The sequence below is a fragment of the Cyanistes caeruleus genome, chromosome 13 (genome assembly GCF_971803275.1).
Source record: "Cyanistes caeruleus chromosome 13, bCyaCae1.hap1.1, whole genome shotgun sequence".
NCBI classification, from domain to species: domain Eukaryota; kingdom Metazoa; phylum Chordata; class Aves; order Passeriformes; family Paridae; genus Cyanistes; species Cyanistes caeruleus.
The window spans coordinates 14,016,529-14,040,717 of NC_141713.1; the positions used below are offsets into that span (position 1 = coordinate 14,016,529).

General features: G+C 36.9%; 1 protein-coding gene across 2 annotated transcripts in view; it reads left to right on the forward strand.

Annotated features, from left to right (window-relative positions):
- Window positions 1-24,096, forward strand: part of MINDY2 (MINDY lysine 48 deubiquitinase 2) — a 32,708-nt gene extending 8,612 nt beyond the window's left edge. Inside the window, exons 3-10 of one of the 2 annotated variants that reach the window (XR_015275817.1) lie at window positions 1,809-1,873; window positions 4,456-4,614; window positions 5,459-5,561; window positions 6,107-6,249; window positions 13,715-13,888; window positions 14,807-14,980; window positions 16,371-16,850; window positions 18,905-24,096. Coding sequence is in view for 1 of the 2 variants with exons in the window: in XM_086849026.1 (XP_086705152.1) it covers window positions 1,809-1,873; window positions 4,456-4,614; window positions 5,459-5,561; window positions 6,107-6,249; window positions 13,715-13,888; window positions 14,807-14,980; window positions 16,371-16,490 (938 nt within the window). In the remaining variant the exon portion in view is untranslated. Of the gene's footprint in view, window positions 1-1,808; window positions 1,874-4,455; window positions 4,615-5,458; window positions 5,562-6,106; window positions 6,250-13,714; window positions 13,889-14,806; window positions 14,981-16,370 lie in introns of both variants that reach the window. The other variant, XM_086849026.1, reaches the window with a different exon arrangement.
- The last annotated feature ends 93 nt before the right edge of the window (window positions 24,097-24,189 follow it).

Below are 24,189 nucleotides of genomic sequence, written 5' to 3' on the forward strand. Positions count from 1 at the left end.
TCAGAGATTTGGGTTTCATTTGCAGGCACTACTCTGGTGTCATATTCAGTGTTCAGAAAAATTGCAGCTCTTTGTATCTGACAGGGCTGGAACTTTAATACCCCTAATGATCCAGGTGTTAAAAGTGCAGTTGTGATAGTACTTAAGCTGTATGTACCACTTTTCCTCCCCTTGTAGCTTCACAAATATAAAATGTTTGAACTTAATAGACTCAGTATGATTTTTCTTAAGGAGGAGAAAATAACCCTAACTATATTTTCATTCTTTTTACTTATAAATGATGTAGTTTGTTCTTTTCAGAAGCAAATTGGTGACTCTTCTGGTTGAAGAAAAAAGTTACCTATATAATTTTCCCAAAAAAATAAGAAATCTTGCTCCCTATGTCTAAACATTTCTTATAATTGCATTGATGACACAGTACTGTCTGAAGTCATTACATAATTCCAGTTGTCTAGATGGGTATTCTTTCCTGAAGGCATATTTTAGCTTCTGGAATTATCTTACTAAATTGAATAATGAAATTGTGTTCAAATTATTTAGGTTCCTATTCACTCAACAGGACTAGCAGTTACAGTTCTTCTACAGTTTAAAAAAAAAGCCAAAACCAACAAAGCAGCCTTCAACCACTTTCAAGTTAAGAGTATAAATTAGGAAACCTATAATGATATTTTTCTGAGTTTAGTAATGGAGCAAGGGAATAAGTACAAAAACATTGAAATAAAATCTGGACAGTGGATACTAGTCTCTAAAGATGTTACAAATCTTGGACCTCAGTGTTGATTAACTATTAAGTAGTTAATTACCTTTGTGTTGTAGAAGAAGGTGGAATACAGGTGTAGTGGTTTAAGCCCAGGCAGCCCCTTTCTCACTCCCCTACCAGTGAGATCAGGTAGAGAATGGGGAGGGTAAAAGCCAGAAGTCCTGGGTTGAGTTGAAGACTCGTTATAAGGAAAGCATAGCAAAACAGGGAATTAATTCACTGCTTCCCGTGGCAGGCAAGTGTTCAGCCATAGCCAGGAGAGCAGTGCCCTGTCACACGTGGTGACTTGGGAAGAAAACCATCACTCCCAAGTGTTCCTCCTTCCTTCTTCTTCCCCCCACTTTATGTGCTGGGCATGATGTGACACGGTCTGGAACAGCCCTGTGGTCAGTGGGGTCACCTGTCCTGGCTGTGGCTCCTCTCAGCCCTCACCAGCACGGCCCTGTGAAAAGCAGGAAGGGCCTTGGCTCTGGGCGAGCCCTGCTGAGCAATAACAAAACATCTCTGCTGTCAGCCCTGTGTTCAGCACACATCCAAAGCACAGCCCACACCAGCCACTAACCAGGGAAGAAAGTTAACTATTCTCCAGTCAAAACCAGCACAAGTTTTATAGAATTACTGCTGTATAAAACATAGCAAAACATTCACAGTATCAGTCAGGTTGCCTTTTTAAATTGTGTACAGAATAACATACCTTACTGTAAACAGTTTGACCTTTTTATATTTTTAAAGCTGAGGCACAGAGGGAGGTCAGTTTTTGATTAATGAAAAGATTGGTATGATACCCCAAGAGATTATGAAATGTTGCTTTAGTAACAGTGTTGGCCATTTGAATTTTATTTCTTAATATGATCTTAAAAAGTTTTTTATATTCATATTTTACTCCATAACTATAACTTTCAGGTTATAAAGCAGTGTGATCTCATTAATTTAGTAGAAAACTCCAGTTGTGGTATTTATTACCAGTCAGATTCAGTCAGAAATATTCATAGAAATGTTGAAGCTTTGATTGTGAAATAAATTTAATTTCATTTTTGCTTTCTTTTAGGAGACTACATTCTTGACGCAAAACCTAAAGAGATATCTGAAATTCAACGACTTAATTATGAGCAGGTAGGAGCTTTTTTTAGCTGCTCCTAAAACACAGTTGCTTCCTCAGTTGGAAGGAATCCAACCTTCCTTTTTAGAGGAAACTAAAATTACGTTTCTCACCGAGGGTTTGTCACCTTGTTAAAAACTAGAAGCACACAGACCATTGTTTCTAGTTGGTTTTTTCCTGGGCTTGATGTAGAGTAATAATTCTATATATGTGCTATTAGTGAAGAAAAACTCTTATCTATTAACACAAGATAAGGGGTTTTTTTCTCCCGTTACGAGCATAATGAAATAAAATGGATTTTATTGAGGAACTGTAACACAAAGGTACTAATAAAAGTATATTTAGTTGCTTTTTGAAGTCTTCTGTTACATGTCCTTCAGTTGCTCTGTTCTGTGGTGCCTGCCAGAGTTTCTCTGAGCATGTAAACTGAGATCTGTGTTATTAATTGTGATGGACAGAAAGAGGTTGATGCTATGTCATGAAAGGCAATATTATTTGCACTGGCCACTATTTATATGTCATCACAAAAGTCTTACTATACTAAAGATAATGCTATTGGTTTTAAAAATTACTGATTTAGTATATATTTTCCAAACTCCAAATGTAGTCATAGCTGTTTTTTGGTTCCTCATGGAAAAGTGGATTTGTATTTTTTGATAGGTGAAAGGTTTCAAGGTAGTTCTGTTTATTCCTAGGTAATTTTTTCTTGTTCTCTTTCAGTGTTGAAAACCAAATCAAATAACTTGAGATTGATTTGTATCATATTATAGGAATTACTTCTGTAATAACGAAATTGGCTATTTTGTTCCACACAATTCTGTGCTGTAGAAGGTTATAGCTATAATCAGCTTACAGGAGGGTGATGAAAACTACTGTACCTGTGGAATGTACAACTTCTATAGCTTTCTTATGCTCAGATATATGGGTTTATTACATAAATATCACATACCTTCAGTTTTAACTGTAATTTCAAAGAAGCCTTCTGTTCTAGAAGTCTTCTAAGTTGTTTTGAAGGTTTGGAAGGAGCTAAAGCAGAAGTGATAATGTTGAAATTGTAGTAAGAAACTTCTGTGGTTTTCTGGTCCATTTGATGCAATCCTGCTTTGTTGCAAAGTAAACATTAGAAAATAAATGCAGCAATTGTCTGTCAATGTATGATCTAAATTGGTGGACAGCTAATGCTGACTTACTATGGACTTTTTGTTCATTTAGCAGAGTAAGATTATGGCAACATTTCTTTCAAAACATCTCAGGTTTTTATGTTTGATATCTGGTCTGTACTAATGACATACACTCTTAGGGTGTTTTGTTTTGCTTTTAAAATGATAAAAACTTAAAAGTTGAAGTCAGTCTTGAGAATTACTTCAAAATATTGCTCAATTCCAAACCTTGTGACATAACAAAGTTGTCAGTAAGATGAAGCAAAATGTAATAAGGTACTGGGAACTGTTTCGCTCCTGGTCATGGAAACTTGACAGGACAGTACAGTTAAAGGGTTACAGGCATTAAAACTCTTGTTTATAGCAGCTGTGCTCAAGTGCAGATTCTGATCAGAAGACAACAGAAGCAACTGTCTTTTAACCATCAGTGGTTTTAGTCTGTGAATCTTTGCTGTTTCCATCTCCTGTTCAGTCTGAGTTTCTGGTCTTTGTCATGCTTTTTTTCTTATTGTTGTAAGCCTGGATTCCTGTTAAGCAACAAAACCAAAACCCACAAACAAACAACAAACAAAAAAGTGCCTTAGTTTCCCCAAATCTTCTACACAGACTTTCTGACTGTACTCTTCGCGGGCTTTTCTCACTTAGTGGAAAATTCTTTTTCCTGCGTGTCAGGATTTTTCTTTTTCTTTTTTTTTTTTTGTTATCTGTTGGTTCCAGATAACTGTCTCACAAAGCACATTTTCTTTGGCTCATCTTTCCTTTCTCTGATTGGAACTTCATAACTTGATAATTCTCCTTAGGATTCCATTGGGATCACTACTATAATAAGTGCTACTTTCATGACTTGTTTCTACAGTAGAATCTACAGGCCATTTAAAGGTATGCCCAAAATAAGATAGCAATTGTCGTTTTATTAAAGAAAAAATGTGGTGAACAATTAAGACTGATTCTTAGTACTGAAACCTGAAATTAGAGTTGGCAAGTGGGTCTGTGTAGGTCTTATTGTTCATTCATTATATAGTGACAAGTGATTCAGCCTGACTTTTAAGGGAAGGCTTAACAGGGGAGAAGAAACCTCAAGAAAAGTCCTTTGAAGATTCCCTTATAATTCAGTTTCCTTGCAAACATCTGGCTAGTGGCTTTGGGAAATATACCTAAAAGCAGTCAGAACAGCCTAAAACTAGTTCATGGGTGTAAAAGAAGAAACCATCAGATAGAGGTGACTGGAGGGAGATTCTTATATTTCATGTATATTCTGGCACAATGTGTAACATGAATGTGCATTGAAACATTTGTTCAGGCAATTTACCCTTTTAATTTTTTTATTTATTTTGAAGTGTTGAGTTGATGAGTACTAAATGATGAAAACAAGACTAACCACCAAGTGTACAAAGCTCTATCGGGTCATCTGTTCTTTTTTTTCTTTCTGTTGTCAGAATATGAGTGATGCAATGGCAATTCTGCATAAGTTGCAGACGGGTCTGGATGTCAATGTGAAGTTCACAGGTGTCCGAGTATTTGAGTACACTCCTGAATGCATAGTGTTTGATCTTCTTGATATCCCCTTGTACCATGGATGGTTAGTGGACCCTCAGGTAACTTCGTCTATTTCAATTATTAAAAAAAAAAAAGTTATTCTGAATGTTATTGGTGGGAGGGGAGATATTTCTGAATTGTTTTAACAAGTCAATAATGAATATGGTAATGGCTTTTTTAAATCTAGTCAGAAAAATTGAGGAATGAATAAAGACTGTGTGTTTTTTAGTGCAGGGACTTCGCAGAGCCTGGGTCCACAGTCAAACTACTTTAAAAGCCTTCTATAACTCTGTAAAGGAGAATTGTTTTTCTGAGGGAAGTAGCAAGTTGCCCCAGATATGGTGTCCCAGTCATCATTTTTGAAAACTTGTTAGAGAACTCTTGGAAAGAATACAAAGTTACTTCCCTCCTTTTTTAATTCTGATTTATTAGTCACTGCTATTGAGAAATGAGGATGGTGGAACTGGTTGGAGAGAACTGCATCTTTAGCAAACATGAAATTTATTTTTAATTATATTGCTTAATAAACAATAAAGTGGTATTGTTTACTTAAGGGGAAACTGGTGAGTTTGGCTGGAATAATAATGCCAGAGAGTTTTTCTTTTCGTGTTTTGTTGGTGAGAGTTGCTGTTCTCTTACCCTGGCCCAGCTGATCTGAATTTTGCAGTGCTCTCCATCTGCCTTCGCTTTTGATGCTAAGGGTTAACTGAAGGATTTAAAATAGGATCTGAGATAGCAAAATGTGTAACACTGGACTAAAATGTTATGGCCTAGATTTTTTTAAGAGGATAACATCCTCTCTTTATTGAATTCTTACTGTCTTATTAATAGTTGACACTGGCTTGCATCCGTGTTCTGTTCTTCTCAGAGGTAAATTCTCCATGTTGTTCCTTTCTGCTGCAGGTTGCTGACATAGTAAAAGCAGTTGGTAACTGCAGTTACAATCAGCTGGTGGAGAAGATAATTTCTTGTAAACAGTCAGAAAACAGTGAACTGGTTAGTGAAGGTAGGTAATATTTTTCTGTATTTTATCAAAGTATGTGGCCTGCCAAATCTAAGTTACATATTTTCCATGTGGGTCATGCTGAGTAGAGATACGAGTGGGAAGAGCTGCATTCTGTGTGCTGAGCTGTTTTCCCTGGGCAGTCACACAGCACTGTGCTTCTCATTTCAACTTCATTGATCTTGATCTATTCAGTACACTTTTTCAAAAGCTGGCAAGAACTTCCCCTATTGTGGTAGCATTCAGATTTCAACTTAACTATGTATTATCTCCTATATTTAGAATATGAATAATATATTCCATTACAACAAGGAAAAACATGAATAATATTAGAAGTGGGTATAGCATTTCTGAACATGAGAAGGTTTGTTTACAATGCTATGGGTTTAGAACTTGGAAACTTGTTTCCCCTCTCTGAATGCGTTCCCTAAGGCTTGTGGCAATATGGGGATGTAGTGGGGAGATGGGAAAAATACTACTATTGTTACTAGGTCTTGTATTAGCAAGTGTGTGATAGACACACATAACAGTATGTGTTGCTTTTGTAGGGTTTGTAGCTGAGCAGTTCCTAAATAACACAGCTACACAGTTGACATACCATGGACTCTGTGAGTTGACTTCAGCTGTCCAGGAGGGAGAACTTTGTGTGTTCTTCAGGAACAACCATTTTAGCACCATGACCAAATACAAGGTACATCCAACATTTTTGTCTTTATTGTTGTGTTTTGTGTGCTCGTTTCAAAGCTATGGTTTTTCACTGTCTTGAAATAAAATTAAATTCCAGGTTGTTATATGTAAATATGGCTTACAGTGATTGTAAGGTCTGTAGTGAGTGTTACTTAGGAATTAATTGATTACAGTGATTTAGACACTGGGATCCATTACTACTTTGAATCTTCTCATCGTCTTTCCTTTTACGTTCAGTTTATTCTCTGTGTTAACTCTTTGTGATTATGTATATACATGGTTTAAATTTTCTTGCAGTTTGTGGTTGGCACGATAAGGTTCATTTAATTAATTTCTTGCTTCTGAGCATCTAAAAGTTTGCGTTACATTTGGGCCAGTCAGTGAATAGGTCCATGTGCAAAATGCCAAACATTTGGAGAAGCTGAGATGAACTACAATGTTGGTTTTCTTTGTTAGGGAGAGAATTTTTTTAAGTTATTTCTGTCTGTGTCTGGGGAAGCAAAATGGTGGCAATTGTGAAAGGAATATTTCAGGATACAAAAATCAAGTGTCAGCTTGGCTAGTGCTTCTGGGACTCCTTCCTCTGTGGAGCGGAGAATCTGGCTTGGCAAGTTTACATTCATTTATGGAGCATCTTCATGCTAAAACAACTTTACTTTTGCTAGGATGGTAGTGTATGAGTTTTTATCTTTGTATAGAACTCTTAAAATTAAGTTTTGGTTATCTGTTATTTAATAAGACTTTAATTTCATGTACACTTGTACTTATGAATAATGGAAATAAAAGCAAAAAAAGAAGAGGTGTGTAACATGCAAAAATGTTTAGAAACCACTGGTTTTGCCATTATGTGATAATGTCTTATACCTCATGTGAATGACACTTCCATTTGTCACTACTAGTCCTTTTTTTCTCCCTCTGTTAATCTTGACTGTCAGTGCTAATCTTTGGCATTTTGAGTAACTACTCATAAGCTGAGTTAAAGGTCTGAACAGTCCTGATAAATAATGATTAACTCTACAAGCAGGTAACACATTTGGTTTTCTGACTGGAGTACATCTGAGATCTGTTTTAAATCTGTGTATACAGTACACTCTCTTAAAGCAGTAGGGCAAGTAAAAGGATCTTTCTCCTTCCTTCTTCCATTTAAATAATAAAAGCTATGAAATATATCTCTGTGTGGTCAAATATTACCCTTCCTGATGCAGCTCATTTAAATCACAATTTTGAGTATAGTTTTTCCCCTCTCTGCTTTTCTGAATTTATTTCTTAGATTAGATGGGGGTAACTTGGGAAGCAAGCCTAGACACTTTCATTATGGAGTGGGGAGGGAAAAATAAACCCCAACCTCAACATAGTTTGGTATTAGAAAAGAAAATAGTAAAAGTACAGCAGTACTTTCTGGGTAAAGATGGTTTCTAGAGGTGCAGGGTACCCCTTTTACTTAATTTAAAGGCTATTCCAGATAAAATACATAAATCCTCCTGGAAATAATGCATTTTTGTCCTATTATTAAAGCCTCTAAAATCTAAAATACTGTTTGTATTAAACAAAGTCAATGAGCATCCCTTTGACCTGGAGATTATGAATACAGATCAGTTTTGTAAAATGCTGGCTCTTTGTAGTCTTCTGCAGCCCAGTATTTACATTAAAGACCAGAATCTGGTGTGTGTTTGTCTGTGCTTTATCAGCTTCATTCTTGTAAATGTGTACTTCTGAACTGAGATCCTTTTTCCTTGTAGAAATAAAAAGCAACACTTCAATGAGTTAAATATCTTTATCCAATATTAATAATACAGAAGAGGTTAAGGCAGTGAGTAAAAATCTGTGTCTTGAGTTTTACCTGTAAGAACTAAATACAAGTCCTAAGAAATACAAAGTTAAAATATTTGAAAAAGAATTTGTATATTTAAGGTTTGCGGCTGCTAAGTCACAGTGGTTTTAATCTTGTGCTTTTTGAGAATTCTTAGAATTCTGAAATGCTAAGTTTTGAAATAGAGGCCGTTGTTCTTGTTTTTCACAGTCATGGGGACCTCCCTTCTAGTTAGTGTTTAATTTCCATGTTATTTACATGCTTTAGTTCCTGAGGTTATTGCTTGTGAACAGTGTTCATTTTGATTTGGATTTTTGCTGTGTGGTACATGACAGAACTTGCGATATCAAAAAACTTTTTAATAAAGACAGAAAATAATTTTAAAATTGATATTTAAAGGCCAGCAATAACTCTTGCTTGCTTCTAACCTACCCAGCTCTTTGCAGTAGCTATACATCTAGGGGGTCTTCTGTATCAAGTCAGAAATAGACTTGGGCTGTTTGCCAAGATCAGCTATCCAGAAATTTTTGGACCTCCAGGATACTCATGTGAGTGCCAAATGCATTGTTACTACAGAGTTGAGGTTTTTTCCAACTGCTTCACTGTTTCCATCTCCTGGGTTTAATGCTCACTCTGGGGATGGAGTTTCTTCACACTTTGAGCAGTAGTCAGCAGTAGCTGGACGATGGGGAAAAGTCCATCCATTGGGAAAACTGGAGACATCACATATGCCAGGGAAAATGGAGGTGTAGAACTTCTATGGCAAGAATGATGCATTTATTTTTTGTCTTTCTCTAATAGTGCCTTTCCCTCTTTCCCCTCCAAACCAATACATGGAAACGTATAAATAAAGCAGCTATAAAGTTAATCAAAAGGGAGTTACACATTTAATAAGTAATGTCCATGTAATAAATTTGGTGTGTTTTCAGAGACAGCTTGAGCAATTAGTAATTATTATTCTAATTAAGATAATTATTCAACTTTTTTTTTTTCAGCTTCAATGTACAGCTGATACAAGGAGATTTGTACACTGGGGATATTTTTTAAGTGCAGTGTGGGTTTTTCAAGGCTGATATTTTAGTGAAAGGACTTGGCTTTCCATACCTTGTCCATTTGCCCAAGTAATCATTTTTTCTACTTCCTGTCCCTTTAATTGCACACTACTAGTCTTGGCTCACTTGATTATACCATAATAATTTTCAGCAGTTAAAAATGTGATTTTATTTTTTTGCCTTTGCTTTTCATTATGCAGATATAAATACATCAAATGATAATTCCCTAGATCAAGGAAAAACAGGAAAGAGGGGATCAGTTTGGTAAGACCTTAGTTCAGTTGGAACGTTTTTTCCCACAGACTGTTTGTAATAGAACCTGTGTTCTTTACTGAAAAGTATCAAGACACTTACCTGTTTGGATTTTTAAGTATGTGTGTTTTCTAGTTTATAAATGTTGTGTTTCTGCTTCACAACTCAGCAGATACTTTTATTCCAATACAAAGTGTATTTCATAACAATAATTGCACTTTTTCCTGGGCATTTAAGATTGGCATAGTAGAGGCAATGAATATAACTGCTTTAAAACATGTTTATTTTTTAATTTCTTAGTTAAGTGTACAGTTCTTATGCTGAGGGTACTCTGAATCCAGTAGTATTTACTTCCTTTAACAGATCTTTTTAATATTAGAGTATTTAAATGTTTCAACTGTTAGAGAAAATTAAAACAACACTCATTCATCAACTTAAAACACCTTCACAAAAATGAAGGGATCTGATCCAGAAGTCCAAGAGAATATTTACATACTATTCAAAACATAAAGCTTAAAATGTATGAAACTATTATGTTTTCTTTTTGCTGGAAACTTGGTAATTGGTATTAGAACAACTAGTTTAAAAACATTAATCTTAATTATTTAATCTGATTATGAAATTACCCAGGGAAAAGAGGTCTAGTACTGTAGCCTATATCTGTGCATTTAAGAGGGGTCTTTTTGTGCAAACCAGAAGACTGAGAGATCCCTGTTTGGGAGAATAATCTTGCTTTATCCTCAGCTTTATTTCAAAGTTTTTATATGTGAAACTATAAAATCTGGGCATTGGTCTACAGTATCTAAGTATTGATTCTTAGGATAAATAATTAGTCATAACTTTGTTAAACTGTGTCTACAATAGCTATGCACTTAAGACTTTCTTTTATTGTCTTACTCCCTATAGACTATAGCTAGCAGTAGATATATTTGCTGTCTCTTATGTGGTGGTATTTTGGGGGGCAGCGTTAACCCATGAGACTGGATATTTGTTTTAAAAAACCCACATTAAAAAAATCTAAAAGATAATCCCGTAATACTCTAGAAATGGCCAGTTAGGGTGTTTCTGAAGGTAGAAACAGTTTGTAAAGCGTTGGTACCGTTCTCGGTGCGGGGGGCATTCGAAAGCCGATTTTGTGTGCATTGGTTACCGGAGTTGCCCGAGCTCGCTGTGCTGCTCGGCCTGGGGAGCTGTGCCCGGGGACCAGCGGCACAGGCCGGGGCTGTGTCCGTGTCCCCCGGGGCTGTGTCCCCCCGGCCTCCGGGGCTGTGTCCGTGTCCCTCAGGGCTGTGTCCGTGTTCCTCCCCCGTGTCCCTCAGGGCTGTGTCCGTGTTCCTCCCCCGTGTCCCTCAGGGCTGTGTCCGTGTTCCCTCCCCCGCGTCCCTCAGGGCTGAGTCCGTGTCCCCCGGGGCTGTGTCCCCCCGTCCCTCAGGGCTGTGTCCCCCCGTCCCTCAGGGCTGTGTCCGTGTCCCTCAGAGCCAGCCCCGGGCTGTGGGAAGTGCCTGGGAAGGGCGGCTGCTCTTCCTGGCCCCAGGCACGGCTCGGTGCAGCCCCGGCTCAGAGGCAGCGCGAAGGTCAGAGGATGAAAGGCTAAAAGGCTTTTCTGGGATCACAAGCTCCCCTTGCTGGAGTCTGGCTGTGCCACTGAGTGTGGCCTGTGCCTTCGGCATTGGGAAGAGAACGTGCCTGGCATTAAAATTGTGCCTACAAAGCCAGTCTGTAGAAAGAAATAGTCTCTATTTTCTTGTTGCAAGGAGAAGGAACAAACCGCTGATGAGAGGCTACATTACAGCTCCTAGCAAAAGAGCCAACTTCTCTTACTTAATGTATGAAATTATTGCCAAAGGCTCCTTGAATATTAGCAATATTGTGAGGGTCCTGGTTGGGGTTTTTTGTGGGATTCATTTTAATTTACTAATAGGATGTAGAGATCAGAGAAGTTGGTTAAAAATAAGGGAAAGGTGACTTTGGATCTCTGATCTGTGATTTCCCATTTTTCTTTCATTCCAATAATGTGAACAGGAACTCTGTCTCTTATCAGGCACTAGGGAGCCTGTGTTTGTTGGTTTGCTAAGCTTTGTTCAAGTGAAACAGAATGTTTTAAGGTATGCAGTTGGTATTGGAATTGCAGTGGTGGTGTTCAGGTAATATGGTGATATGCAATGCAGTTTATTGCCTTTCATAGGGAGCTGTGTTACATTCATTTTTGATTATTTACTCTAACGTGACATTTTTACCATCAGTGTTCAGCTGAGAAATTCTTACAAAGTAATAATATGAATTGTATGTAAGATTTGAAACAGGTCTCTATGTCAAAGAAGTGTTAGCTTTAATCCATCCTTAGATACTAGATTCTAATTCTGTGAAGGCAATGATATACCTTAATATTTGTATATGGAAAAATTAAGCTTATAATAGTTTGGAGATAGGAAAACTAATATTTCTATAATCACAGTTGATGATCTGTAATTAAAAATGTATGCCATAATAGAGGAAAACCTGAGACACACAAACACACACACACAATCACAATCCCATTTTTTAAGTTTTGTTTGGGTCAATGTACTGTTCAGAATAAAACTTAAAAGTTCAAATACATTTTATCTTAAAAATTCTAGGATTTTAAGTCTTTTCGAAGATTGATTCTTATGTACAAAATATGAAATAGGTATTCTGTGCAAACTGGAAACATTGTGAAATTACTTCCTTTTATTTTCTTCAGGCAATTTTAGGTGTCAGAAGTATAATTCAGTTCTCAGGCAGGTTTCCAAGGGACAGGTGATTTTTTTAGATCATGCTATGTGATCAGACTTGTTGCTGACACTTGTACGTATGTCTGTAAAGCCCTGCTGTGCTGGTTAATTCCTGTTCCCAAGCTTGAACATACAGTGGTGTTACCTGTTTGGTTTTGGTTTGGTTTTTTTATCCACTCTATTTGGCCTTGTGTATAAGTGCATGTTATGGTATTAGGTAATATTGGAATGATTGCTGCGAGTCTTCAAATAATATTTTTGTTACATCAAGTGACCTCCCAGCCCCAGGAGGGGCTGTAAACAGAGTGGGATTGACGAGATGTGATTGGAATTTCAGCATCTCCTTAGAGAGTTATTTAATGACATCAGAGAAGTCAGGGAGCTCATTCTCTATGTGTTGTGTATGGACAGAGTTTCCATTTCTTGCCTGTTTAGCTTTAGAAATCACTAGAACAGGATCTGCATCTTGCTTTGGTACAACTTTAGAACAGTGATCTCTGAGAACCCTTTGTGTGTTGCTGGAATACAAATACCAAATTTTTGTGGATGTCACAATAAACTGCCTTGATTTTTACAGCTAAACCAATGCTATAAGTTTTGTATTGAGTGTCTTGATCTGGTACATTCAGTAATACTAATGGAAGTTTCAGTCTTAATGTGCTGTATGGTCAGTAACAACCTTCTTGATTTGGAGTATAATCCTAAAATCATGATAAAAAAGGTAGGATTAAATAAATGGATTGATTTAAATGGAAATTTAAACGGGTATTTTGTGCTGCTTTGCTGTCCCTCAGATATGCAGCACCATCTCCTTTTACTTGGGGCCTCCTTCAGTTATTCCCTTTGATTTCAGCTCTTCTCCCACTCCTTCAGTCTAAGCTTACATTTCATCCTTCCAGTGCCTTGGTACCTGCACTTGTTAGCATTGTCCCTTCAGACCAGCCCATTTTATAATTTCAGACTTTGAAACCAAGAAATTTGGCCTTAGGGAAATGTAAAATTACTAAAATGCCAACAAAAGCAGTTATTACTGACAAGTGATAGCAAGAATCTTAAATTTAGAACTTTCAATTGACACAGACCTCAAATTTTATCAAAACGCATTATGAAACATGAAGTCTGAGATGTGGCCATCTTGAGGTAATGCCTCTTGGATTGTTTGGAAAGATCACCTTTGTCTCCATATCATGCCTTTGGAATTTAATGTGATTACTCCTGGGATTTAAAGTTTTTGTTGCCAGTTTTTAAGTCTATTTCTTAGGTGTGTTTCTAAAGAGCTGTCAAGGCTTTACATATATTAATATATTTATTCATATATATCTATATTAATGTTTTATATCAATTTCTAGTCAATTTGAACTTTCATTAAGAATGAAGAATTGCAAGATGCAATGAAGAAATTGTGTGGCTGTTAATTTAGTAGTGAATACTAATGTCTGGTGGTTTAATGCTGTTTGCTGATTTATTTAATTATTAAACTTGCTAAAAACTCTAAATGAATGTTTTATTGAAGTGCAATATTTTTATAATTTCTACTACTTAGATTGTAAAAAGTATTTTTTTATTTTAAGTTTTACAAGTTTTTCTATTTCTTCTGTATAGGGTCAGCTTTACCTGCTGGTGACAGACCAGGGCTTTCTTACAGAAGAGAAGGTTGTGTGGGAAAGTTTACACAATGTGGATGGTGACGGGAATTTCTGTGACTCTGAATTCCATCTGCGGCCTCCATCAGACCCTGAAACTGTCTACAGAGGGCAGCAGGACCAAATAGATCAGGTACTGGATTTCTGCCTTTCCATTTGAAGTTAGTACTGATTTTTAGTGTAATTCCATAGATGTGTATGTGTGTATACTCACACATATGTGGGACTGTAAAACTCCTTTAGGTAATTAGATTTGGGTTCCCAAAAGTGCCACTTGAAAGTATTAAGATGGGTTTGAGGGAGGAAAAGTAAGACCAACGGAGGAATTTGGAAAATGGGATTTCAATCTCTGCAAAGTCCTCACTCAGGTGAAATGTCACCTCTGCTTTGTATATGTAAACAGCAGCACTGTGGAATTTCTTCCTACATAACAAGCTTCCTTCAGCTCATTAAGATTGTCATAGCTGGACTTTGCCTTCTGAATGTAGGAGAAACCCCACAGCAGATTGTGTCTCATGGTGATGTTTGTTATTCTTACTGAGACACAGTTTACACAAGTCATGTCTGAGGTGGGGCTGAGTTGTACCAGTTAATGCACAAGTGCAGAGCAAAATTAATGTCCTTCAAAATCTTACACTCTGAACAAGTTTATATGATCACCATTAATGTCTTTTAAATACTGGGGGAAAATTAATAAGATGCTTCTTAATAAATTGAAGCACAGCATCTCTCTCTTGGAATCAAAATCTGACAGATAATTCGCTGCTGTCTAGTTAATAGAATTTAAACCTGAAAGCAAAACTTTTTAATAAGTTTTTGTGTTTTCTGTGCTGCAGCTTAGGCATTGTGAAAGCAGACATGTAAAGTAGCTGTTCTCAGCCTTTCTGCAGCTGAGGTTATGGACAAGTTCTCAAACAAATTCCTGATCTGCCTTTGAAGATAAGGCTGGGAGAAAAGTGATGGTACTGTGTAGCAGGACATGCTGCAAAATTCACTTGATACAAATTTTTTTCTCTGTTAAAGAGCATTAATTAAAACGTTTACTGTTCAGGATTATCTGATGGCACTATCTCTACAACAAGAGCAGCAGAATCAAGAGATTAACTGGGAACAGATCCCAGAAGGAATCAGTGATCTAGAGCTAGCAAAGAAGCTCCAGGAAGAGGAGGACAGGAGAGCTTCTCAGTACTATCAGGAACAAGAACAAGCAGCTGCTCAGGTCCAGGTAAGAAAACATTACAGAATATGATCATCAGTTTTAGAAAATATTAATAATTGCATAGACACACATCTGTGCTTGTACATATTTCAGCTGGAGGTGAACATAGAATTCTTTAGGAATATGCTGCAATTGTTGGAGTATGCATGTAGATCTGGCAACTGCAAACATTTAAATACTTTAAAGCAGGCTTAACCTTCTAAATTAGGGTTTCATTTATACTGCTTAAATTTGGAATAATGGTATGAATTAATATGTCAGGTTACAAAGATGGTATTAGCTAGTATTTTATATTACTTGCAGAAGAGCATTCAACTAAACTTCTGATAGTAGTTGAAGCTTTGTGTTTATTTTGTTTTGCAGAAGTTTGCTGCTGTACATTTTTAGGTGTTTCAGACTGTGATCTCATGTGAATCTATTCTGTTGTTCCAAATTGGGTAATTCAGTTTCTTCTAGTACACCTTTCCATCCCATACCCATAAGCAGCTGATTTCAAAATCTTCTGAAAATGTGATTCATGCACATGTCTATGCAAAAATGCAATTTAACTGAATCTTCTGTGCCAGAGATAATATTGTTTTTTTGGATTTAGAGAGTTCTTTAACTACTGAGGACTTTCAGAACTGTCTTTATTTACAAATATGTAAGAAATAATCTATATAAAGCCTGCATCTTTGGCCTGAAGTAATTCAGAACCATTAACTGTTAAGTTTGCTAAGCATGAAACAAGAATTTTTACAGGTAAAAGTTGTGTTATTTGCACTGCTTGTTGCTTTAATAGAACCAGCAGTACCTGTCTAAGACACAGATTCATTACTGCTGGCTGCCAAAGGTAGAAAGAACTGAAGAACTTGCTAAGCAGGATTAGGAGCCTGCTCATTTGCAGGCTATGAATGGGTAACAGAGGGAATAGATGATGAATTAACAAAACTTATGTTGCCTTTGTATACCAACCCCCTTACCAAGTTATTAAAGAGTTTCTAGTCACAAAAAGCTGCTGCCTTGCCATTATCTGTCCACACCAGCACTTTGACTGCAAATAGCAAAATGTGGATTGTATACTTACAAGAGAAACTAAGAAAAAATTCCAGTCCAATAACACAGAAATGCCAGAAAATGCTTGAAACCATATTTTATTGAAACTACTTATCTGAATATGTGGACACAACAGAAGGGACACATGAAACTTGAAATATATTTTCAGTTGACTTAATTTTCAAGAAATACGCAATTTTGTGGAGGTTCTGGAGTAGGTATACCAAAAACCCCTACCTGAATTCTGCTGGTTAGCATAGTACCTAAACTTTTTGTTTGTGAACTTCACCACACAGTAATGGTTCAGGCTGTATCTGCAATGGTGCTAGGTTCATTTCCCACATTATTTTTCCCTACACAGCAGGTACAAGGTGCTGCCTCTCCAGCCAGCGCGAGACAATCCGGGAGTAACGAACGCAAACGTAAAGAGCCTCGAGAGAAGGAGAGGGAGAAAGAGAAGAACAGCTGTGTTCTTTTGTAACAGAACATGGATTCCATCTGGAGTCAAGTGCATGTCCTCAGAAGCAAAAACAAGGAGTAAAAAGGAAGACAAACCTGTTACATGCCGCCTGTGCCTGATTACCCCATGGATTTTGTTCATGTTCCAAGAGAGGATGGATGACTTTGTAACAATCAGACAGACTTCCTTCAAAGTCATAGTGCGTGCTGCTCAAGAGGGAATTCCAAATCACAGTTGGAAGCGGCTGTGCTTTGAGTTAGTCATAAGAAATACTGCACCTTGTAGCTGAACACACAACTCATGGCAAGTCCTGTGTCATAGTGACATCCATTACTCGTTACATCAGTTAGTAAGCTATTTTATCTTCTACTCTAAACAAAGGTAATTCATTTTGTGTAAGGCTTTTTCCTGAAGTCTGTACACGAGCACAACAGAGTTCTGTGTTACTTCCATAGTATGAAACTATATCTTAGGCTGGGTATAGTCTCCATGACACAAGAGCCCAAATAACAGCTGGGCACTGCCTCCTCAGTGTGTCCAGATTTCTTTGCTTCTGGATCTGGTATGTTCTTTTTTTGAACCCAGATTTATACTTACTGCTACCACTGCATCTCCTGGCCAGCTTTCTTGCCCCAAGAATATGTGACTTGATAGGCAGCATACAAAAATTGTCATGAAAACAATGGGGCATTTATTAAAAAGCAAAATGAATACTGTTTGCTTTTCTTGCAACTACAAACTGGGTATGGCAACTCAGATGTTATCAGGGTTAAACAAGTAATTTTATAGGTAACTTCTTTTTCTTTTACTATTTTTTTTCTCTTGTAGGTAAACTGGACCAGATAAGCTTTTATTTATTGACCTCTCCATATGATAGATGAATGATGAGAGGAAGCTAAAGTCTATAATAATCATTATTCTATATAAGAATGCAGAGTTAAAGTAACTAATATCTGCCTTTTATCCAGAAGTACCTTGAACTTCAACATGACGTTAACGTGTCCACTTGTATATTTAAGCAAGTGTACTGTAGTTAAAAACACATTTTTTTTGTTTGTTTTATAAATCATGTATTCTTAAAAAAGCACACTTCTGAAGGGGTGACAGAGGAGTGAAGCCATCTCTGAGATGGTTTGAGAGGTGGTCAGGTGTAATATTTTATTTTTTAAATCACTAATTTAGAATTTTTGGAAACCAGATTTTTCTAATTTATGGGAACCAAATAAACATGTTGCATCTTGTAGTATTTATAGAATGCAGAAATAGAACACTTGATGAATTTTGAGGGAACCACAAATCTTCCTCCACTTCCATTAAATCAATAACAATTACCTTCTTGCTTTTGATAAAAATTTCTATTTAGCGATTTGTAGATACCTTTGAAAAAGGCTGCTTCTCCTGGACAAGTTCTGTATCCGTGCTCTAAGCCTTAGTGTTCACACAGAATAACTTGGGCAGGCTAAGGTGGAATATGACATTCCTGCTTCCAGGTGTTTGGAGAATGTCTGTACAAGTGGGTGTCTGACACAAGTTTATTTCAAGCAGATTTGCTGCACTGATGGCAACCAGTCATTACACACATCTGTTACCAACCTAGAATGAAAATGAGATAAAGGAAGAATGTCTTACTAACTAAAGGGCCAATTTGGACCATTTTTCTTCCATTACTTTTCTCCTTTTGGTTTTTTTTCCACTTTCGTTACAATTTCCCTTTTATAATGATGAAGTAATGAACAGTAGGAGGTCTCTAATATGTAAACTGTAAATTTAAAAAATATCTTCTCTAGAAAAATCATGCCCAGAGAAGTAATTTTAATACTTAATGTATGCAGTTCAGATAATTTTCTATGTCAAAGCAAAGGTTGATGTCCTTTTTTCCTTTGCAGCAGCCTAACTTCTTCAAACAAATTAATGTGATGGAGGATCACCAACATAACGACTTAGCTACTTTAAGTAGATTTCCAATAGTGTCAATAACAGAGACTTTAAGCCAGAATGTTGTTTAAAAACATTCTGTTACTAAGATTTTTCCAAATTTGTGTATTTACATTTATTTATTGACCTTGAAAAATAAATATGTCAAGCTAAGTGTTTGTTATTGTTTTCAGTGACAGTATTGCCACTAACTCCTTTTGGAAGGAATCCAGCTGTTGTGGCTGTGGAGTTTATCTCTTTGCCTAAGATACTTGCTCATATTAGAGGAATTCATGTAACATTTCCAGTTTCAGACAGATGTGCCTGAAACTTAATACACTGTAGTTAGAGGAATTATGGTCATTTAGTCACAGAGGAAGAAGTTAAATGCAGTGCTCATCATGAAGTTCCAACAAGATAATTCAGTTTCTTTCAGTAGAGGAGTGAAGGGTTTCAGGGTGTTTGAGATGGAAGCCATGCTATGAAAACAGTCCTCTGTTAATATCCTTTTTTCTTTACAGGTCTTGAAGCTTTGGAAAAAAGGTAAAGAATTCCTGAAATCTAGGGCTGCATGAGTTGAACTTGTTAGTGGCAAAAGTTTTAAGCAGTTGAGCTTCCTAATACCCAAAATGAAATTCACCTGGGAGCTTAATTTATGCCCTACTGGGAGTAACCATTCCAAAAGCACCTGTCACAGTTGGTATCTCTCATAGTATCTGAGGATGAAAAACATGAACAGAATTGCTTTTATCTATATGAAGTGAGCTTGGAAAACAATATTGCACAATATAGTCTTGGAGTACCAGGAAGACAGTATCTACTTCTGTTTACTTCATTTGCCTTTTTTTTCTTTTTCCTCCAGCTTATGTTCTGGCAAAACATAAGTAATATGGTATAGATTTATACTTTAAATCTATTTATACAATTTAGCATGCACATGCTCCATAATATATATGAAAGTGTCCAGAAAAGTAGAGTAGAACTTGTTTTCCACTAGATAAATGCTAGCACAGAAGAAAAAAAATCACAGAATTTTTGTTTTTGCATTATAGTTGTGACATAAAAAAGGCTACATAAAAGTATTCTTAAGATTAGCAAAAAACTCAGCACTGCCGTAGAGATAAATGTTTTTTCTGTAAGGCACTTTGTAAATGCTCAAATCCACCAGTTTTCTTGTGCCACTCATGGAATCTGCAACCCGACAAAGCAGATCCAAAGGAGGGTTGTAACACCAGAGAATGAAATTAGCATTCCTGAAAATTCACTTAAACACCATCCAAAAACTACATTTTGTAGCTGTCCATGTAAGAAGTGATGTGTTCAGTGTCTCTGCAGAGCTGCTCTTGTGGCTCACAGGCACATGAGCTCCAAGGGAAGCACAGGCTCTGCTGAGAACCTCGGATTGCCAGGCAGGCTCTTTCTCACTTGATATTTCACATTATTGTCATGTTTCTTCAAACTTGTATACACAAGCTCTTGAAAAAAATTTTCCAGTATGTAATAAAAGGCAGTTTTGGAGTTCTTGAAATGGAATTTTCTTGTGCATTCAGCAGGAAATACTCAAGTGAAAGGTACAGCTGATACATTTTTAACTGAACCATCCTTTGTTCCTGCTCCACTGCTTCTGTAACAAAGTCATTCCTTGGATCATCTCTTTGCATTAGGATGCTTATTAGAGAATCTATACAAACTACATCCTTCAATACAACATACTAAATTAAGAGCTCATTTTATATAAAAGCAGATTTTTAAAAGTTGCAGCATTAAACAGGTGACTCAGGGAATGCATGTTAAATGTTGTGAAATCCTCATTAGAAAGCATATTACAGAAAAGCAAAAACAACAAGCTGTAGTTTGGATGCATTAGAATGCTCCCATTTTTTCCTATCTCTGCTGATGAAGAACACCTTGGTAGCAAGAAAAATCCAACGTTAAGAAATGTTCATTCAGTCTAGCATATTACAGCAAATGTCACGTGCAAGGCCTGAAAATGGCATTTCATCTTGAAAGGGATGAGTGCACATCCTTTTTTAATAAGCATAACTAGCCAGAAACTTAGTGCTGAGTGGGAAATGGGAAGAGGTGAGTGCCAGCTTCTCAAACCACATCATATACACAGAGGCAGTCTGATGTTCACAGTGCTCCTGCAGAGCTCCCTCTCTTTCATAGCTTGGCCAGCAGAAAAGAATGGATGTAAGCTCGGCTGTGATCTGCTCTGATGGGGAAGAAGTGCCACAGGGGAATGCTAAGGAGGAGAGGCCGGAACATAAGTCCCTATGCTACCTCTTGAGATTGTTTAAGGCTTTGTCTGTAATTTTGCTGTTATTTTGGACACAAATAGCTGTGGCACAGCGTGCAGTGGCTGCATTTTCTCACCTAGGTAATGCCCAGCAGGTTCATTTCCTGGCAGGCTGGCAGTGTCTGTCCCTGGACACACTGCTTCTCACTCTCACTGTGCTTTAAAGTCAGGACTAGCTGTGCTGATCCTCTGATAGCCCCAAATATTAAATGTCAGTTGCCTACTGTTCAGTTTTTGTCAATGTCAGCTCCTATCACTCTGCACTCTCTTTGCTGGAGAGTTCTCTCTAGAGAACTTGTTGAAATCTGCCTTCTCCATTCCTTTTCTGGTTTGTAGAATGACTTCTGTTCATGGGAAAGCTCTATGTGCTGAAATGGGCAATTCCTTGTTTTTCAAGGTTAAAACCTTTAAATACTCAGTTAATTATCGTTAGAACGTCAAGATCCCATGTTTGCCATGTATGCCATACAGCATAAAAAACTGTGCAACATAGTAATGCTATTTTTGGGAAATCTTAGGGGATTTTCAGCACTCAAAGTAGCTGACAAGTTTGCTAGCTCAGTCTGAACAGTGCTTACAAATAGTGTAACAGTGCTGAAATCCAAGGCAGCTGCTGCTCTGATCAGTGCAGACAGAGCTGAGGCACTGCCCATGCCCTCCCGGCCAAGTTGTGCACTCAGGGCAGCAGGTGCTGGGGCTGGGTCGATGTTGCTGGGGCCAAAAGTGAACTAGATGGGGTTGTTTGATAAAGTCAAACACTCAGCCAAATGTACAGAGATTTTGGTGGTGGACAGAGACACAAACTCAGCTAAGTTTCTTTTTTTTTTTTTATTACTCTTGAACTTCCTTTAGTGCTGACCCCATTTCATTTTAGGTCCCATCTAAAGTGGTGATATATATAAGTGATCCCTGTTGTGGAACAGAGGGAGATTGGTCTAATAGTGTCTCCTGAGCCAAAGCCTTTAGCTGAGACAAACTGAGGTTCTCCACCACAGAGCTGGATGAAATAATGGGATACTTGGTCTGTCTTGAAGTTCATGTTCTCTTTCCTTGTTATGAAGTCTTTAGGAAAATTTGGATGGGCTTTTTAAGTTAAAATTTCGGCTGTAACTATGAAAAGTTATGTTTATGCTAAGCAGTTTGGAAAATTTCACTTTAGATTTCTTCTGAATGTGTTTCCAAAAAAGCTGGGATAACTTGTATTTTTATCAGAAACCTTTTGATGGCTTTTGTTCTGGCTTACTGGCACCTGCCAAGGGAAGGGTCAAAATTGCAAATAGAAGAAACACCAGTGTGTCTTAAATCACTTCAGAAATTTAAATCAGCCGAGTAATGGGAAGACCCTTGTGTTTGCTCATCTCTTGTTTTGGGGAACTCCAAAATATCTAGGAAAACAGATAATTTTTTCTCTAGTATTTTGCTATCAGGCCATCAATAGGTCTGTTACTTTTAGGGCTTTTGTTATTGCAGATTAACCAGAGCTAGAAACTGGTTTATCTTAGTTACTGTTTTGTTTACAATTGAGTTTTAGTGAAGCCTTTCGCATTTAAAGTTTGAAACCAGATTCTCTGTGAGGTGACAGTATGGGGATTTTGGCCAATTGCATGGGTAGATATTACCACTGATTCCAGTACCTACAGAAAAAAAAAGTGTTGCTGTGGAAATAAATCTTTCTTTTGCTTGGAAGAACATAGTAGTAGGTGATGTCTTCAAGACACTGCAGATAGATAAAATGAACCAAGGAACCCATTTGTGGACTTCAAACTATTTGTAATCCAGCTTTTGCATTTTTTATCATGAATAGCTGGAATTATTAAATATCTGCATTCTGTATACATGGGTTACAGCAGTATGCTTGTATTTCTGGATTTCCTACATGCTTTTAGGGACTGGCAAGCAAAAATAACTTTAGAGAACCCCTTAAAAAAGTGACCACAGGTCCAATGATTTCAAGAGACAAACCTATTGCAGCAAGGGTTTTTTCACCTGTATTTGGGTAACTCTTGAAATCAACCACTAGTGCTGTTACATTATGCTGAAAAGTGTGGCTGGTCAGGGGGTTACAGTCCAGACCTTGATGAAATAAGCAGGGTTCTGGTTTGGATACACTTTGTACGTGCAAAACCACTCCCAATTAATGCAGTCAGATTGTACTGGACAGGTCATAGCACCTGTGAATGTTTTTTCCCTGTGTTTTTGCAGTGTGTAGTCACTGTTTACAGGTTGAGCCTCACAGCTTTGATAGCATTCTTTGAACTATACAAGTATCAAGTATTTGTCCTGTGCCACAGAAATCTATTCTGAATCTGTTACACCTTGCTCAGTATTATGTTAATTCCTTACAGCAATTTCTTTGTAAGGGAGTGAGAAATACTGTCAGCAGTTTCCCCACAATAACCTAATAGAGTTTTAATGTTAAATGACACAGTTTTGATTTATATTACAGCTTTCAGCAAAATAAGTTCTTATCAAAGTTTTTTAAAAATAATTTTCAGTTATTCTTTTATCTAGTCACCAGTTGCATATCCCTTATTTGTACAACTTGTGATAATCACCTTTTACACATACATGTAAACTTAGTGAAGAAATGACTAAAAATGCATCCTACAGAAGTTGCCCCAAGTTCTCCAGTGCTGAGTTAAATATTTGGTGTCTTAACTGCCTTGACTGGGTCTTTTTACAATGAAATGTTTTTTAGAAAAGCCCCACACACAAAACCCTGATGTATTTTAGGAAAGTTCCAAAATACTTCCAGATTAGTAATGTTTTCAACATGCCACCAGAATTGTACAATTCCTGTGTTAAATCAGCAGTTTAGCTGTGAGTCTATCACCCCATGCTTACCTGATCTCTGAATCTAGTCTGAAAAGGAAAATAAAGGTGATGCAAGTGACTCTGGATTTACCAAGAAAGGGGAGAAGTTAAATTTTTTTAACTTGTATTTTAGAGGTGCATGACACAATTAAATCTAGTCATGCAGTAACATTTGTACCAATGTATGTGAATGAAATACTTTTCATCATGTTACACCATTATCCAACACTGTAATGGCATCTACAAGTTCAACTACTGAATGTTTTGCATTTTAAAAGCCTTAATTGTTTATATTGTATTAATATGTTTTTAAAGACTATAAGGAAATAACATTTTCCTTGTAAATTGTTAAAATAATTTTGAACACAAATAATTTTCAGAGAAATCCAGTTCTGTATCTTAATACCCCTTTTTGTTTGTGTACCACAAAGCTGTTAAATTCTGTTACTTTTTAAATAGTGTCTCCCCTTATCAGCCTCTCTCTAGTTCAAGGTCTTTACCCAACTGAGATTTATTTTGGTTAACAGTCTTCTGAAACTCATTGTATGTAAATAAATTTAAGTGAGCAAACTTAAATAAATATTTCATTTAGATATTTAAGTTCTTTCCTCATAATAAAGGTTGGATGATATACTTTAAAAAACCCAACAAACAATAACCCAACAAAAACTCACTCTGGAAAAGGATAGACTT